At 49.0% G+C, this 17,147-nt stretch overlaps 1 protein-coding gene across 1 annotated transcript in view; it reads left to right on the plus strand.

The window, feature by feature from the left end:
- The window catches only part of ANKRD60 (ankyrin repeat domain 60), a 38,399-nt gene that overhangs the window by 5,227 nt on the left and 16,025 nt on the right, over positions 1-17,147 (plus strand). Inside the window, exons 3-5 of the mRNA XM_015423354.1 lie at positions 457-622; positions 6,315-6,551; positions 7,612-7,780. Of these exons, the coding sequence (XP_015278840.1) occupies positions 457-622; positions 6,315-6,551; positions 7,612-7,780 (572 nt within the window). The remainder of the gene's footprint in view (positions 1-456; positions 623-6,314; positions 6,552-7,611; positions 7,781-17,147) is intronic.

Consider the following 17,147-nt stretch of genomic DNA (forward strand, 5'->3'; position numbering starts at 1 on the left):
CCCCGTCCCCACTTGGGGCTTGGGCCCCCCCCCCCCGGTCATGGTCCACTAATTTCTCTTCCAGAATGTGCCCCCCCCCATAGTAATAACTCTCCTTGAAACTGTCAAACCTACAGCGGCTGCTGTACTGTAGTGCACATGCTTGGCTTGTCTTTCCCGTGTGCAGGTGTGGGAAGAACATCAACATTTTAACCAAATTGGTTTTATTTCTGCATTGCCCTTCCCCTCAAATAAGTCACCTCTCACACAGCACTGTTTCTTTACAATTCTGGCAGAGGAGTCTCCGGGGCAAGTGGAATGCAGTGGAGATCCTTGAGTAAACAGGGAAAATGCTGGCCACTATTTTACTCCTTTGCCAACCACGTGGAACTCGAAGCACGTAATAGTTTTTCCCTGTGAGTCTATATAAATAACGAGTCAATCCTTGGGGTAACGTTTTGTGCCTTCCTTTGCCAGCTGCATGGTTTAGGAGCAACAAAGACCTCCTTGTTTTGCACGGCACATTCAGACCTGCTGAATCCGGAAGAAAGGGTAGCGTGGTTAGCGCACCGAAGTTTTGTGGCCTTATTCGTGACTGCGCGGAGGGGCCTCCTGAATGCGATGGAATTTCTGCTTCAAAACGGTAGTATTCTAAGTTCAGAAGCTGGTCATTGTACCTGTGTATGCTCACATTTTCCGTATTACAAGTCTCCAAGAAACAGTTACAGTGGGCCTTAATCAACAACAGTAATGCTGTACTTATGCTAAAGACAGGCCTGTGTGTTTAGGGTTTTCAACCACCAGATGTGGTCTAAAGATCTCCCAGAATTCCAACTGATATCCAGGCTCCACAGACCAGTTCCCCTGCAGAAAATGGCTGCTTTGGGGGGTGGACTAGGGTTGCTAGGTCCCCCCTGGCTGCCCGTGGGGGATTGAGGGGTTGGGTTGCTAGATCCAGGTGGGAACTCCTGGAGTTTTGAGAATGGAGCCTGGGGAAGACGGGATCACTGGAGTTGTTGTTGTTCAGTCGCACAGTCGAGTCCGACTCTTTGCGACCCCATGGACCATCTCCCGCCAGGCTCTCCTGTCTTCCGCCGTCCTCTGAAGTTGGCTCAATTTCATGTTCGTTGCATCGATGACACTGTCTAACCATCTCATCCTTTGCCGTCCCCGTCTTCTTTGACCTTCAATCTTTCCCAGCATCAGGGTCTCCTCCAGTGAGTGCTCTCTTCTCATTTGGTGGCCAAAGTATTTGAGCTTCAGTTTCATTATCTGGCCTTCCAGGGAACAGTCAGGGTTATTCTGGGGGGTCTCCAGGTCCCATCTTGAGGCTGGGATCCCTAGGGGTGGACTCTCTGGCATGATACCCCTTTGAGGTCCTTCCCTTCCCCAAACTCTGACTTCCTTGGGTTTCACCTCCAAATCTCCAGGAATCTTCCAACCTGGTGTCGCAGTGGCTGGGACTAGGGTTGCCAAGTCCGACTTACCTTGCCGGCGGGGGACTCTGGGGTGGCTCCATACCATAGAGTTTTCCCTTGTATGGCCGTGGTCCCGCCCCCAGCGTGCCCGGCATCATGATGTCACTTCCCTGTGACGTGCACGCTGGGGCGGGGTTCCCCCCGGGGCCCGATTCTCCGGCGTCTGGGAACGGGCCTCTGGGGTGGGGGGATTTCCGCCCCCCGGGGGGACTTGGCAGCCCTAGCTGGGACCTACTTGTGAGGGGACGTTCCTTTAAACTGCCACATGAAGATTAAGACCTCTTTGATTGAACTAAAGCAACACATTAATCAATAAATCACAGTGCTGCTTGATAACTGAGTGTTCCCTTACAACGTTCAATCTTTGGAAGGCACAGCCCTCAATCTCTGAGGAAGACATTGAGGTTTATTTTATGTGTTCCTGGTTCAAAGTGAAACTTGGTATTTCTCAGCCAATAGTCAATATACTAATTAAGGCTTTTGTTTAAAAATAATGTGATCTCACTGGATCTGATCAAACAAAATAGATGCACAGAACACCGGCACACCCCTTAATGAGCATACATGTCATTTCTGTTCTATTGAAGTTGACTTTAAGAAGCAAGGGTAAAAGTTTCTTACCTTGCAAAAAAAGGGGAAAGCAGATTTCACTGACCTTCAGATATGAGAGATTTAGAGGTTACGGGATGTGGCCAGTTTATACAGAAGCTATTGCTTACGCTATGGTCGCCAGATCTGGGTTGGAAAACACCTGGAGATTTTGGGGGGTGGAGCCTGGAGAGGTCGGGATTTGGAGAGGGGAGGGACCTCAGCACGGTATAATGCCATAGAGCCCACCCTCCAAAGCAGCCATTTTCTCCAGGTAAACTAACCTGTCATTTGGAAATCAATTGTGTTAGGGAGACAGCTCCAGGTGCCACCTGGAGGGTGGCAACCCTGGCTCAGGCCAACACACGACTCGCTGACATATGGCTCAGTGCTCTCTGAAGGCATGATGTAAGGCACCTCTGAGCATCCCAATGAATAATCATTGCAAACTTTGTTCCATTTGGTCTTGGGTTTCTTCTGGGCATAAAGCCATTTGTTCTTAAGTTATTCTTCTCAGAACTGAAAGTCCTAAATTAGCTAGAACAGTAAAAGAAAAACAAAAACCAACAACAAAACATTAACAGATTTACAAGGAACCTAGACTCAAATTCTCAGGCCTACTGTGTCTCAGGCCTATTCTAAAGCACAGCTTTCCAAAGCCATGGTGCTCTGGTGCCCACCAACACCTTTCCTGGTGCCTGGAAAATACTTTTAGAAAGTGGGTGGGCCTAGGTAGGGCTTTTGCCCAGCCGGGCTTCTGATTGGCTGTGCCAATTAAAAGGCATCCTGTTAAACAGAGATTCTGCCTGAAATGTTGGAGAGTTACTGTTAGAGTTACGCATAACCGTGGTAGTGGTGGAAAGTGCCATCTAGTCACGGCTGACTTATGGCGACCCCATAGGGTTCACAAGGCAACAGACGTTCAGAGCTGGTTTGCCGTTGCCTGCCTCTGCCACACGCCCCTGGTATTTCTTGGAGGTCTCCCATCCAAATACTTGCCAGGGCCAACCCTGCTTAGCTTCTGATGAGATCGTGCATATCTTCGCTCCCTGATATTTTGTGATTGGTTCAACCTCTTGTGGCAGCCATTTTGTGACTGGCTTAAGTTGCCACGGCAGCCATTTTGTGATTGTACCCACCGCCCTGTGTCAGAATTCCAAAGGTGCCTACAGGTTCAAAAAAAACTTTGTTCCATTTGGTCTTGAGTTTCTTCTGGGCATAAAGCCATTTATTCTTAAGTTATTCTTTTCAGAACTGAAAGTCCTAAGTTAGCTAGAACAGTAAAAGAAAAAACCCAACAACAAAACATTAACAGATTTACAAGGAACCTAGACTCAAATTCTCAGGCCTACTGTGTCTCAGGCCTATTCTAAAGCACAGCTTTCCAAAGCCATGGTGCTCTGGTGCCCACCAACACCTTTCCTGGTGCCTGCCAAATACTTTTAGAAAGTGGGTGGGCCTAGGTAGGGCTTTTGCCCAGCCGGGCTTCTGATTGGCTGTGCCAATTAAAAGGCATCCTGTTAAACAGAGATTCTGCCTGAAATGTTGGAGAGTTACGAGATTCTGCCCGAAATGTTGGAGAGTTACTGTTAGAGTTACGCATAACCGTGGTAGTGGTGGAAAGTGCCATCTAGTCACGGCTGACTTATGGCGACCCCATAGGGTTCACAAGGCAACAGACGTTCAGAGCTGGTTTGCCGTTGCCTGCCTCTGCCACACGCCCCTGGTATTTCTTGGAGGTCTCCCATCCAAATACTTGCCAGGGCCAACCCTGCTTAGCTTCTGATGAGATCGTGCATATCTTCGCTCCCTGATATTTTGTGATTGGTTCAACCTCTTGTGGCAGCCATTTTGTGACTGGCTTAAGTTGCCACGGCAGCCATTTTGTGATTGTACCCACCGCCCTGTGTCAGAATTCCAAAGGTGCCTACAGGTTCAAAAAAATGGGGGGCCTCTGTCCTAAATAGTGATTTATAGTTAAAATCTGCAGTCCTGGAGCTGGCAACCCCATTGGGTCTAGTGATCTGTCAGTGGAAGACACTAATAGTTGCAGATGTTTCCAGCAAAACCTCACCCACCCACCCCCAGCACTCGTTTCCAACATCGGGAAGGTTTGTTTATGCGGTTACAGAACCTGCATGAGGTAATATCCGGTGGGGATATGAAAGGGAAGTGGGTGAAAAACTGCTCTTTGTGCTATGTCCCTCAGCGCATCCCTGTGGATGGAAGAGGGCAGAGAAGATACTTTGCTCCCTTTCTTCTCTCCACGGCAGTTTCCCAACCCACACTGCCCTTCAACCCACCACCCTGGGTCGTAAAGAAGCTGGCAGAGGGGGAACGCAGGAAAAATCTGCAGTCCTTATATCTGCAGTTTGCTGGCATCAACCCAGTATAGCGTGTCCAACCTTTCTGGTCCTCTAAACCCATTAAGGAAACGAATGACTTTTGTACATGCATTTGCATATATTGGCTTTAAGGTGCATAGATTTTCCTTCTATGATCAGGTTTTCTTCTGATCATAGAAAACATTGCCCTGACCTGGATAGGCCAGGCTAGCCTGATTCCGTCACTTCTTGGAAGCTAAGCAGGGTCAGCCTTGGATAGTATTTGGACGGGTGACCTCCAAGGAATACCAGGGTCGTGACGCAAACCACCTCTGAAACCTCTCTTGCCTTAAAAACAAGTCTAGCTCGCCACCTATTGATACACCTCCTAGTGGTGCATAATACTAAAGAGCTAGAACTTCTGGCTGCCAGACAATCTTAGGATCTCCTGTATACACACAATGCCATACGATAATTAATTAATAGAAAACATTTAGAGGATTGCCCAGCTCAAGGGGTTTTTGGAATGGTGTTTCTCCAATTGTACTTATTTTACTTCATTTATACCCACACTCTCCCCCAATGGGGACCCAAAGTGACTCCCATCATTTTCCTCCCCTCCATTTCATCTTCACAACAACCCTGTGAGGTAGGTTAGGCCAAGTGTGTGACTGGCGAGCTTCCATGCCACAAGTGGGGATTCAAACCTGGGTCTCCCCGATCCTAGTCTGGAACTCTAACCACTGTATACCACTCTGGCTCAAGTAGTAGTACTCCACTTTCCCTAGGACTTAAAACAACTGGCTCTTAAAATTTCGGGGAGAGGCGCTAAGCAAGCTTTGTTCCCCGCTGTTCCAGTTTTCTGTTCTCAGATAATATTTTTTTTCTTGCCATAAGAAAAGCATTTTTGGGAAAGGCAATTCCCACACCTGCAGCCTGAATAAGTTACGGTCAATGCTCCCTCTAAGCGGTGGAGTCCTGTGAGCAAAAATTCTGCTTTGTGAGCTACTGGCATTCAAGTTGTGAGCGAGTGATTTGGCTGCTGCGTGAATTAGTTTGCTCTGGAGCCATCCTTGTGTGAGCTGGAGGCTAAAAAACCATCAGCTAGCTCACATGAACACAGCTTAGAGGGTACACTGGTTACGGTCCATTTTAACCAGCACTCCAGGACTCTCCCACCTTGGCCTTGGCTCATTCAGCTGCAAGTACAGATCAAAACATTTGCAACACAGAGAGAGAAAGGGAGTTGCTGATTTGAGAGGTGCTTTTAAGCAGGGGTCCCCAATTTTTTTGAGCCTGCGGGCACATTTGGAATTCTGACACAGCATGGTGGGTGCAGCAACAAAATGGCTGCCACAGCTTACCTTCAGTCACATAGTGTGTAGAACCTTGTGCTGTGGTGGAAGCAACTTTTTTTTTTTAATCTGCACAGCCAATCAGAACCTTTGCTGGACAAAAGCCCTACCTGGCCCCACCTACTTCCTAAGAACACTCGGCAGGCACCAGAGAAGGTATTGGTGGGCACCATGGCACCACCAGGCACCATGCTGGGGACTCCTGCATTAAAGGGTTTATCTTAGTTGATGATTTAAGAGGGTTTTTAAAAAGAAAAATTATAAAGTCAAGTCTATCGGATTCCTGTTGTTAAATACTGGGTTCTAGACGCATTGCAGTGATCAGCTCTAGTTTATTCAGTGATCTCAGCAGAACACAAGACCAAGGTAGCAGGGCTGGAGCCCTGCTTCTATGCATGCAAAACACCGCACCCAACACCCCCCCACTCCCAGTGATAGGCTATTTACATTACACTGCTTATCTATCGGTTAGTTCCTGGATCCAGGCGAGCTATTGTTCTAGAGAAGCAAGCTCAGCCCATTCTAGGTACCGCTAGAGGAAAGTCTTAAGCTCAATACATAATACCAGTTGTGCCTTGTTTTCTCTCCAGGTGCTGATCCAAGATACCGAACGCCGCTGGGCAGAACAGCCCTCCATGCCGCCGCTGCAGCGGGCCAGCTTGCCTGCATAGAAGTTCTTCTCAACTATGGGGCCCAAGTCTCCGATGAGGACCGTGCTGGAATTAATGCTATGACCATGGCCCGTATATGGGGCAACAAAGAAAGTGAGCGCAGGCTGTTCCAGTGCCAGTGGCGGATGCGCATGGCTAACAGCCGGGCCTCTCCAAGCCCAAACCGGAAGGGGAAATAGAAACTTGACGTGGGCCTAAGCTGAAAAGGGGCCAGATCGTCCACTGAGAAGTAACCAGCTTGGCTCATGTTTCTTTCAGACACGTTAACTGTACGTTATTGAAATAGAGGGGAAATTATTATTTTTTAAAAAACCAAAGAAACCCCCTGTGTTCCTTAACCGCGGTATTAGATATGGGAATCTCTGTAACAGGGATCAGGGATACTTGGAAGATGCTCCTTCTGTATCAACCCTTCCTCTAAGGTATTCAGAATAACATGTTTCCCTTCCACCACTACCCAGTGAGGTAGGTCAGGCTGAGAGTGAGTGTGATTGGCCCAAGGACAACCAGTGAGCTTCCTGACAGAGTAGGGACAAGAACTTTGGTCTCCCAGATCCTGGTTTCACATTTAACCACGACACAGTACCGGCTCTTCTCCTTCACTTGGAACCTCTGTTCCTGCACAGGGCCCAATCAGTTTGTAGCACCCTTAGGAACTGCCTAGAGGTCAGCGACTTCAGGCCAAACTATATTTTAATGACATTTGAAGTGCCATGTCAGAGTTCCCTGACACAATCAGTCACGCGTGGAAACTTATTTCTCAGTCGTGTGGGGCCCAAATTTGGATCAAGATCATGGCAGGAAGGGAGGCGGGTGCCATTAACCTTCCCATATGCCTTATTTTCCCAACCACAACCGGGGGAGGGGGGGCACTATATGCTGCATTGAGAGCTGCATGCTTACTGTGGGCTACATCTTTATATTTATTTTATTTATTTATTTATAGTTTCGATTTCTATGCCGCCCTTGACCCGGAGGGTCTCAGAGCAGTTTACAGAGGATATATACCAATTATACCTAATCTAGGGTCACAATTCATTTTTGGGAGGGGGCTGCCTACCAGCACCCAGCGGCATGCCTTCTGTTGCTGTTGCTTTTTTCTCTCCGGGCGGCTTCTGATGTTACTTCCGGCGCTTCGGATGGGCCGACGGCCTGATGACATCCTCAGCAGGCTTCAGCTGGTGTTCTTTTTGACGCGCGGCTGCTCTGACTGCAGCTCAGCTAACGTCCTTCAGGCTCCACTGTGCTGCGTCCTTGCGTCGTCGCGTCATCACAGCTCCGCCTCCAACCGTCGTCACCATGTCCTCAGCTCGTCTCTGCTGTCGCCATTACTCCGCCGCCGCCGTTTCTGCCGCCGCCGCACTCCTCGCACACCCCGTCAGGAGGTTGGTGCCCCCTGCCACCTATGGCAGGTACCCATTTGTCTACTCGTGAGTACACTTTCGAGCCGCTGGGTGGGCGGGAGCTGGGACTAGGGCCAGGAGCTCACCCCGGCCGCGGTGGTCTCGAACAGCCATAGTGGCTGTTCGCTAGTGCTGTTACTTGCAGGCATTAGCTGCCTGCGCCACCGCTCCCATTTACTTTGTTACCATGTTAAGCCCTCCCATGAAGCAAATGATGTTCTGGGGCTGTTTCGGGTAAGGAAAATGGTGCAGGAGTAAAGGCTTAGCTGTGTGCAGGCTTGCAGTCTATGGATAATGTTGTGAGGTCTTTCTTGCCAGTAATGGATGGATGGATGGATACACACACACACACACAATTATTATTATTATTATTATTACACCCTGCCCTATTCCACGAAGTGGGCTCAGGGCGGCTTACAACACAAGATTCATAAAACAATACAAGTGATAAAACCAATAACACAACAGATGGCACAATAAACAATAACGGAAAGGACTCATGCCTCATGTCAGGTGAATTAAAAAAACAGGGTGTCTGTTGTGGGGAGGGGAAGGGAAAGGAGTTCATAAGCCACTCTGAGACTCCAAGTGAAGGGCGGGGTATAAATCCAATCTCCTCCTCATCCTCATCCTCTTCTTCTCTTCACTGTTCCATTAAGAAGAAATATCCACTTTTAAAAATATTGAAATCGTGGTGGTGGGAAGTGCCATCAAGCCACAGTAGACTTATGACGACCCCATGGGGTTTGCTATTTGCCTGCCTCTCCTTATCAGCATCCCCGGACTTCCTTGGTGGTCTCCCATCTAAGTACTAACCAGGGTTGACCCTGCTTAGCTCTGAGACCTGACCAGCCTGGACCAACCAGGTCACATCAGCTGAAATTTTACAGAGAGACTGAAATGGTACTCTTGCACTGAGACACCAGAGGGTGCTCAAAGATCAGGCATCCAACGGAAGTGTGGCGGTGGCGCAGGCTTGCCAGTTCTTCATAGCCAGCTGTATGTGTGTTCGCTTCTGTGCTGAACGAGTGTCGCAGGATGATGGTGACCACAGGGGAACTTTTTTTTTTTTTGTAAAGATTTTATTAGCTCCCCTAAAAAGGGGAGGTATTTCGCTTAAAAGAAAAAAAAGGGAAGGGTAGACAGCGGGAGAAAGAATCCGAGCTCCTCACATCCTGAGGGGCTCGTTCGGGTCTCCGCTCGCACGGATTCCCTCCTCCACCGCGGGCGGGCGAGACGCCCCTCGGGAGCAACCCAAGGATGCGTCCGCCTTTCGCGGGAGCCAGACCGGAAGCCACCACAGGGGAACTTTTGACTACACGTAGGCTGTAGCTGAGCGCTCAGCCTTCGCAGTTTTCCTCTTTGGATACAGCGATCTTTTCGCGCTTGCAATAAGAGCCATTGAAAGTTTCATATAAGAACAGAAGATCTTCTGTGATTGGCATACCCCTGTTGTTGGGTGACATGCCTCTGTCTCACTGGGGTCATGCGCAATGTGTCTCTGACAGATGCCATAGTTGGCGAAAGCTGCTGCCCCTCCTGCTTATTGCATTCTCTTCACATCACAGAGAGACACACAAGAGGCATTTTCTGGAAGCTCCTCTTTCTGACACTGGTCTAGACCGTTGGTTAATCTGTGCAGTCGAGGGGACCGAGAAGCAGGTGGTGGGATGGGGGCTTCTTCCCAGACATCATGTGTCTGGCTATCTCTTAACAGACGTATTTATGGAGGGAGAGCATAAACTAGGGCACTCAGTGCAAGGATACAACATGGTCCAAAGGACGTTGGCTTTCTATCACTAATACGACAGTGTGCTTATGCAAATAGCACCACCGGTGCATAAGGCACTACAGGTTCACAGAAGCATACAAGACAGGCCTGCTCTGATGTGCTTACAATCCAGTGTTCAACTGCAAGGGAAGGGTAGCTTCTATGGGAAGGAAAGGTAGGGAAAATGTCTTGTAGGAGACTCAGTGCTGTCGGTGCTTATTTGATTTTTTTACTTAGCGCTTATTTAGTCCTGCAATTCCCCCCCCCTTTTGCTTCTTTTGCACTGAAAGGCACTCATTTTAGGGCCTACACTGTACGTTACAGAGACCTCAGGCCTTGCCCAGGTCTTCCACAAGTACTTTGGATCAGCTGTCTGCCCATATTTCCATGCTGCAGACTCAGTTCCCAGATGGCTTGATTCAGATTAGGAGAGAGAGGGGGTGGAATGGGTGGAATTAGGGTTGCCAGACTCCCCAGTGGAGGCCAGGGTCTCCCACTGCCAGGCCCCACCGCCTTGCCACTGATCAGCTGCCTGGCGGGGGGGGGGACTTACTCGGAAAAAGAGCAAAGCCCAGTCAACATTGCAGTGACATGAATACGTCACTTCCAACATGACCTGGACGTGACATCATCATGTTGGTGACGTTGGGACTACACTTTGGTATTTGGACAAAACCTCAACAGAAGCCAAACTTACCATAGAGTTTTGCCCAAATACCAGACAGTCGCTCTGAGATCGCTGTGTGACGATGTCACTTCCGAGTCATGTTGGAAATGATGTAGACATGTGGCTGCAACGTCGGCTGGGCCTCCCTCCCACTCCCTCCCGTCCCCTGCCCTGCTAGGATTATTTATTTCTCTTTAATTGATTTCTGTCAACAGAAATATAAACAATAAAACCACATCATGAAACCATAAACAATTAAGAACCCAATTTTAAAACAGATGGCAAGCCAGTACTAAACCATTGTGCTACTTGTGTTGAAGGGCAGGCGGGCAGAAATATAATAGTCCAGTTACTATTGATGGAAACCATGGTCGTCTACACCATCGAACGAGTATGAGGACAGTCTGGGTAAGAGGGGCCAGAATGAGCGGTCACCTCCCAATTAGCTGGAAGCCTGGCGGAACAGCTCAGGTTTACAGGCCCTGCGGAACTATAATACGAACATAAGAGAAGTCAATATTGGATCAGGCCAATAGCCATCGAGTCCAACACTGTCACGCAGTGGCCAAAAATACCAGATGCCATCAGGAGGTCCACCAGTGGGGCCAGGACACTAGAAGCCCTCCCACTGTTGCCTCCCCCCCAAGCACCAAACAGAGCATCACTTGCCCCAGAGTCCCTATCTATACCTTGTGAATAATAGCCACCGATGGACCTCTGCTCCATATGCTTATCTAATTCCCTCTTGAAGCTGTCCATGCTTGTAGCCGCCGCCACCTCTTGTGGCAGTGAATTCCATATGTTAATCACTCTTTGGGTGAAGAAGTACTTCCTTTTATCTGTTCTAACCTGACTGCTCAGCAATTTCATGGAGTGCCCACGAGTTCTTGTATTGTGAGAAAGGGAGAAAAGTACCTCTTTCTCTACCTGCTCTATCCCATGCATAATCTTATAAACCTCAATCATGTCACCCCTCAGCGTAGATTCTCCAAGCTAAAGAGCCCTAAGCGCCTTAACCTTTCCTCATAGGGAAAGTGTTCCAACCCTTTTATCATCCGAGTTGCCCTTTTCTGCACTTTTTCCAAAGCTATAATATCCTTTTTAAGGTGTGGTGACCAGAACTGCACACAGTATTCCAAATGAGGTCTCACCATTGATTTATATAGGGGCATTATGATATTGGCTGATCTGTTTACAATACCCTTCCTAATAATCCCCAGCATAGCATTGGCCTTCTTTATTGCAGTCACACACTGTCTCAACATTTTCAGTGAGTTATCCACTACAACTCCAAGATCTCTCTCTTGATCAGTCTCTGCCAGTTCAGACCCCATCAACGTGTATTTATATTTAGGATTTTTGGCTCCAATGTGCATCACCTTGCACTTGGCCACATTGAACCCCATTTGCCATGTTGACGCCCACTCGCCCAACTTTGACAGATCCCTTTGGAGTGCCTCACAATCCTCACTGGTTTTCACCACCGTGAACTTTGTATCATCCACAAATTTAGCCACTTCACTGCTTACTCCCAACTCCAAATAATGAACAAGTTAAAAAGCCGTGGACCGAGTACTGATCCCTGCGGTACCCCACTGCTTACCACCCTCCACTGAGAAAATTTCCCATTTATACTCACTCTCTGTTTCCTATTAATTAGCCAGTTTTTGATCCACAAAAGGACTTGCCCTTTTATCCCGTGATTTTTGAGCTTACTTAGGAGCCTTTGATGAGGAACTGATAAAGTTCTACCTGCCTAAGGATTGAATCACCAACTACCAAGAGCCCCCCTCCCACCCTGCCCAGGGATGGTTCCTTGGTGCGAAAGGATATCCGTTCACCAGCTGAAGAAGAGGTCCCTTCTGAGGGCACATTCCCCTTATCCTCAGCACGGTGTCCTGTTTTCCCTTGACCCTCATGCTTCCTGAGAGTGGTGGTACTGCCAGATCCATAGTGGGATATATCTAACAAGTCCCCGAGAGTCTTCTCCATGCGCCTAACTGACTGTCTCTGCTTCTCCAGGTCAGCCACCTTGGCCTCAAGGGAAGAAACTTGTTCCCTGAGAACCAGGAGCTCCTTGCACTGAGCACACACCCAAGACTTTTGTCCAGTGGGCAGATAGTCATACATGTGACACTCCATGCAAAACACTGGATAGCCCCCAACCCCCTGCTGGCATTCTGGCTTCATAATTGCTTTTAAAATAATTAAATATAAACCCCCCTTTTAAAACCCTTTGTATTTATGTGGGTCTCCTTGTCGAAGTTTACTTACCTTACTGGGAACACCAGTAGACTAGGGCCTTGGCTTTCTGGTTCTTCCTGGACTTCTTACAGAGCCCCTAGTCTAAGATTCCCTAGGCTAAGAGCCACAGGCAAAGAGCCCTTTAGCTCTCACCCTCTGGGAAGGTGCTGCCTTATATAGAGGCCTCTCCCAGCAGAGGGTGGGGCAGCAGCTATTCAAATTCACCCAGGCACTCAATTTACATTCAAACAATGACCCTTTCTCACCCTATCTCAAGCAGCCAGGACTCTGCAACTCTATTCCCTTCCACGCACTCCCAAACACAGTCTTCCCACACAATACCCTCAGCTAAATCCCCTCAGCTGAAAGCAAGTAAAAAAACACTCACCCCTCTAGCAGCTCTGTCTCCTGCTCCTTCTCAGAGCTCAGCTGGGTCCCGTAGGCCCCTAATCTCAATCGGGAGCATGCTCCACCAGGCTGGGGCCTGGGAGGAGAAGGCCCTGGCTCTACTCAAGGCCAGGCGGACATCTTTTGGACCGAGGACTGACAGTAGATGTTGCTTTGCCAAGCATAAAGCTCTATGGGGCACATATAGGGAGAGACGCCATTGCCCAATGGGTTAAGCAGTTAGAATCCAAAGAGAACGGTTTCTAATACCCTTTTTGATGCAATAAGATGATCCATCATGGCTGCAACATCACCTCCAGTGAATACCTGGAAGCAATGTTCCCTCTAAGCTGTGGAATCTTGTGAGCAGAAATTCTACTTTGTGAGCTACTGGCATTAATGTTGTGAGCGAGCGATTTGGCTCCTGCATAAATTAGTTTGCTCTGGAGCCCTCCTTCCCGAGCGAAGACAAAAATGTGTGAGCCGGAGGCTAAAAAACTGTGAGCTAGCTCACACTAACTCAGCTTAGAGGGAACACTGCCCGGAAGTGCTGTCACTGCATCTATATTGTGTGTGTGTGTTAAATGCTGTCAAGTCGCTTCCAACCTATGGTGACCCTAGGAATCAATGTTCTCCAAAATGACCTATCCCGAACAGCCTTGCTCATGTCTTGCAGACGGAGGGCCCTCGTGACTTCCTTGACTGAGTCCATCCATCACATGTTGGGTCTTCCTCTTTCCCTGCCACCTTCAACTATCTATGCATCTCTGTTACACTCTAGGATGCACCCAAAACTCTATGGTTAAACCAGATTTTGGAATGCACCACTCCTTCCATTGGTAACTTCTCTCTTTCTCTCTTAGTCATCAGTTGGCTGCTGGGACCTGTTTTCTTGGAAAACAGACTACCCACCTTCAGCTATGAATTTGTTCCGATATTTATACCCTCCTTTTTCTCCCCAAAGGAGTGGCTTTGTAACATCATTCTCCTCTTCTCCACCGTATCTTCCAAAAGACAATCCTGTGAGGTTGAGAGAATGTGACTGAACTAAGGACACTCAACCAGTTCCCGTGACAAAGTAGGAATTCAAACCTGCCTCTGAGTCTGGCACACTGACCACCGCGCCATGCTGGCTCTAGTTTGATCCCACTGTCTTCTCAAATGTAGTTCAGTACCATTCATGTATGGAGCTGCGGTGGTTCAAGTGGTCAAGACGCTGAACTGCAGGCTGTGGAAGGTCAGTAGTTCAGCAGTTCGAGACCCGGGTGCCGCAAGATGGAGTGAGCTCCCGTCTCTAGTTCCAGCTCCTGCCAACCTAGCAGTTCGAAAGCAAGAAATTGCAAGTAGATAAATAGGTACCACTTCGGTGGGAAGGTAACAGCGTTCCGTGTGCCTTGGTGTTTAGTCATGCCGGCCACATGACCACGGAAACGTCTTCGGACAGCGCTGGCTGTTCGGCTTGGAAACGGAGATGAGCACCGCAACCCTAGAGTCGGATTCGACTGGCTTTCGAGCAAGGGAACCTTTACCTTTACTATTCATGTGACTGGGCTTAACTTCCTTTGGGGGTGAGGGCTAAGGGGGTCACTGGGCTATCTGTCATAGGATCGTGTCCCCAGACATGTCTTATGAACTGCTATACATTTGTTGTCCGTTGCACCACTGGGAGGCTGGGTTGGACAGGCAAGGGGGTTTGGGGGGGTGGGATTGCTGATCACCCCACTTTGTCCCAACATGGCCACAGCACCCAAGGATCTGGGAAGCAGCCAGCCAGACTGGTTTGTCAATGTCTGCCTTAAGTTAAATTGACATTGCTTCTGTTATCTCAGAGATGGAAAGAAGAAGAAGAAGAAGAAATTGGATTTATACCCCACCCATCACTACCCGAAGGAGTCACAGGGCAGTTTACAACCCCTTTCCCTTCCCCTCCCTACAACAGGTACCCTGTGAGGTAGGTGGGGCTGAGAGAGCTCTCTCCAGAACTGTCCTTGAGAGAACAGCTCTGAAAGAACTTCTGACTGACCCAAGGTCACACTGGCAGCTGCATGTGGAGGAGTGGGGAATCAAACCCAGTTCTCCCACATTAGAGTCTTAACCACTACACCAAACTGGCTCTTGTTGATCACAGGCACATTCCGCAATTCTGTTGGCAGGGCACCGTACGCCTTTGTTTATTTATGGCTCTGTTTTTCTTTGGATGTGCACTACTGTGCTTTGCACTGTGGACTCCATCTGCATTGTGCTTGGGGTGGGTTTGATACCAGTTGGATGAGAAGCCTACGCAGGCCGCATTGCTAGCGAGTCCAAAGGTGTCAGAGGGGCGCCCTCGCCATAGATTCTTGTGCCACATCATCACTGTGCCACCACCACAAAGACCCACGGGAGCCAATTCACACAACCAAACAGGCCTGGCATCAAAAAGGGTATTAGAAGCCCTTCTCTTTGGATTCCACCTGCTTAACACATTGGCCAATCAGAGTTTTGTCAGTCTTGATTAGCATTTTGTGCACAGTCCAAAGGGGCGAACGTGACTCTCTGCAGGCCCGCGTTTGAATTCCAGGCTGTATTGATTGGATTCGTAAATGATAATAAACAGGATAAATAAATCAGATGAGAGCTAATGCAGGTGGCGGGAACCATGCACTCGACTGCAAAGCATTTCAATGCCACACAATGACCTTGAGTGAGAAGTAATTTCAAAAGTGACTCAAATGTGCTGAGGCTACAAAACAGAACTGCAGACTGGGGGGGTGAGGTGGGTTTTTTTTAGAGAGGGTCTACGAAACAAAACAAATGTATTGAAAATGATTGGGCTATACTGGGATTAGGGCCTGATAAGTGGCTTACGCGGCTTTACAGCAGAGACGGAGAACGAGATAATGAGGCTAGAACGAAGCAGTAGGAGACTGTAGCTCGAGCAAGCAGGATGTGGAATACAGAGCAGTCAGCAGTAGAAATCACTGAACGAAGCGATCCAAATTGCACCTAGCCATCCCAAGCTGCTCTGACCTGAAAAGGGGCCCGTGGTTCAGCGGTAGAGCATCTGCTTGGCATGCAGAAGGTCCCAGGTTCAATCCTGGGCATTTCCAGTTAAAAGAACCAGGCAGTAGGCAATGTGAAAGACCTCTGCCTGAGATTCTAGAGAGCTGCTGCCAGTCTGAGTAGACACTACTGACCTTGATGGACCAAGGTCTGATTCAGTATAAGGCAGCTTCAGCGATAGCACAGGATAGCCCCATCTCGGAAGCTAGGCAGGGAGACCACCAAGGAAGTCCAGGGCTGGTATACTGTAATGTATCCAGTCCAGACAAGTCCAGAGAAAAACGCAGAGCTTCGCTCCAAGAGACAATGGATTATGCGGATCCTAGCCCGCTCCAATCAGGGGGCTAGGTTCCCGGCCGAGAGCCTATGGGACTCTCGGCCACTGTAAATAACCTATAGGGAAGTAGGGGTGTGTTTTGGGTGGCGGTTTCTCGGGGGATATAAGCCGGCCTGCGAGCCGGCCAAAGTCGTCTTGTTCCTGATCGAATAAAGTACACTTTGCTGAAATCACTCTCCGTCTGCGTACTTTTCACATACAGAGGCAGGCAATGGCCAATCACCTCTGTTTGTCTCTTGCCTTGAAAGCCTGATGGGGTTGAATCAGTTGTAACTTGGTGGCACTTTCCACTACCGACCTCCAGTTACATGATCAGCAAAATCATCCGCAGGTCTGTTAGGCTGGAGCCAAGCCGTACTTGATGTTGGGAGTTCCATGAATGGAGCTCCCAGTTGTCTTGTCTTTAAAAGCAGACCCAGGGCCTTTGAGTCAGGTCAGGAACACAGCAATGGTATCAGGGCTGGGGTATTTGGGCCCAGGGAACATGCGTTTCCCCAACAGTATTCCCGGGGGCGGGGCTGTTTCAGTTTGAGAAACTGGTGCGGGAGGGAAGGCTGAAGCCCCTTATCCGAACCGGGCACTGAATGCATGGGAATGGAGGAGAAGCTGCAACTCACATACCACATAGGGGGCTTTACAATGGAATAGGTGCCAGTTCCAACCGGTGTACTTACCAGCATTCACACGGCGAACATCTGCCTCCCGTCCCTAACCGTTGTAAAGCCCTTTACACCGTTGCACTCTGCCACTAGGTCCCCAAGTGGTGGTATCCTGAGTGCAACGGTTGTAAACGCTGTACCCCACCGTCTGATCGCTCTCCAATGTTGCACAGCTACTTCCGTTAGGAAGCCTGAGGCTTCCGATTTTCGTCCACCATTTTTTTTAAAGGACGGCGATATGC

The sequence above is a fragment of the Gekko japonicus genome, unplaced genomic scaffold (genome assembly GCF_001447785.1).
Source record: "Gekko japonicus isolate JY-2015 unplaced genomic scaffold, Gekko_japonicus_V1.1 scaffold1580, whole genome shotgun sequence".
Taxonomy (NCBI): Eukaryota; Metazoa; Chordata; class Lepidosauria; order Squamata; family Gekkonidae; genus Gekko; species Gekko japonicus.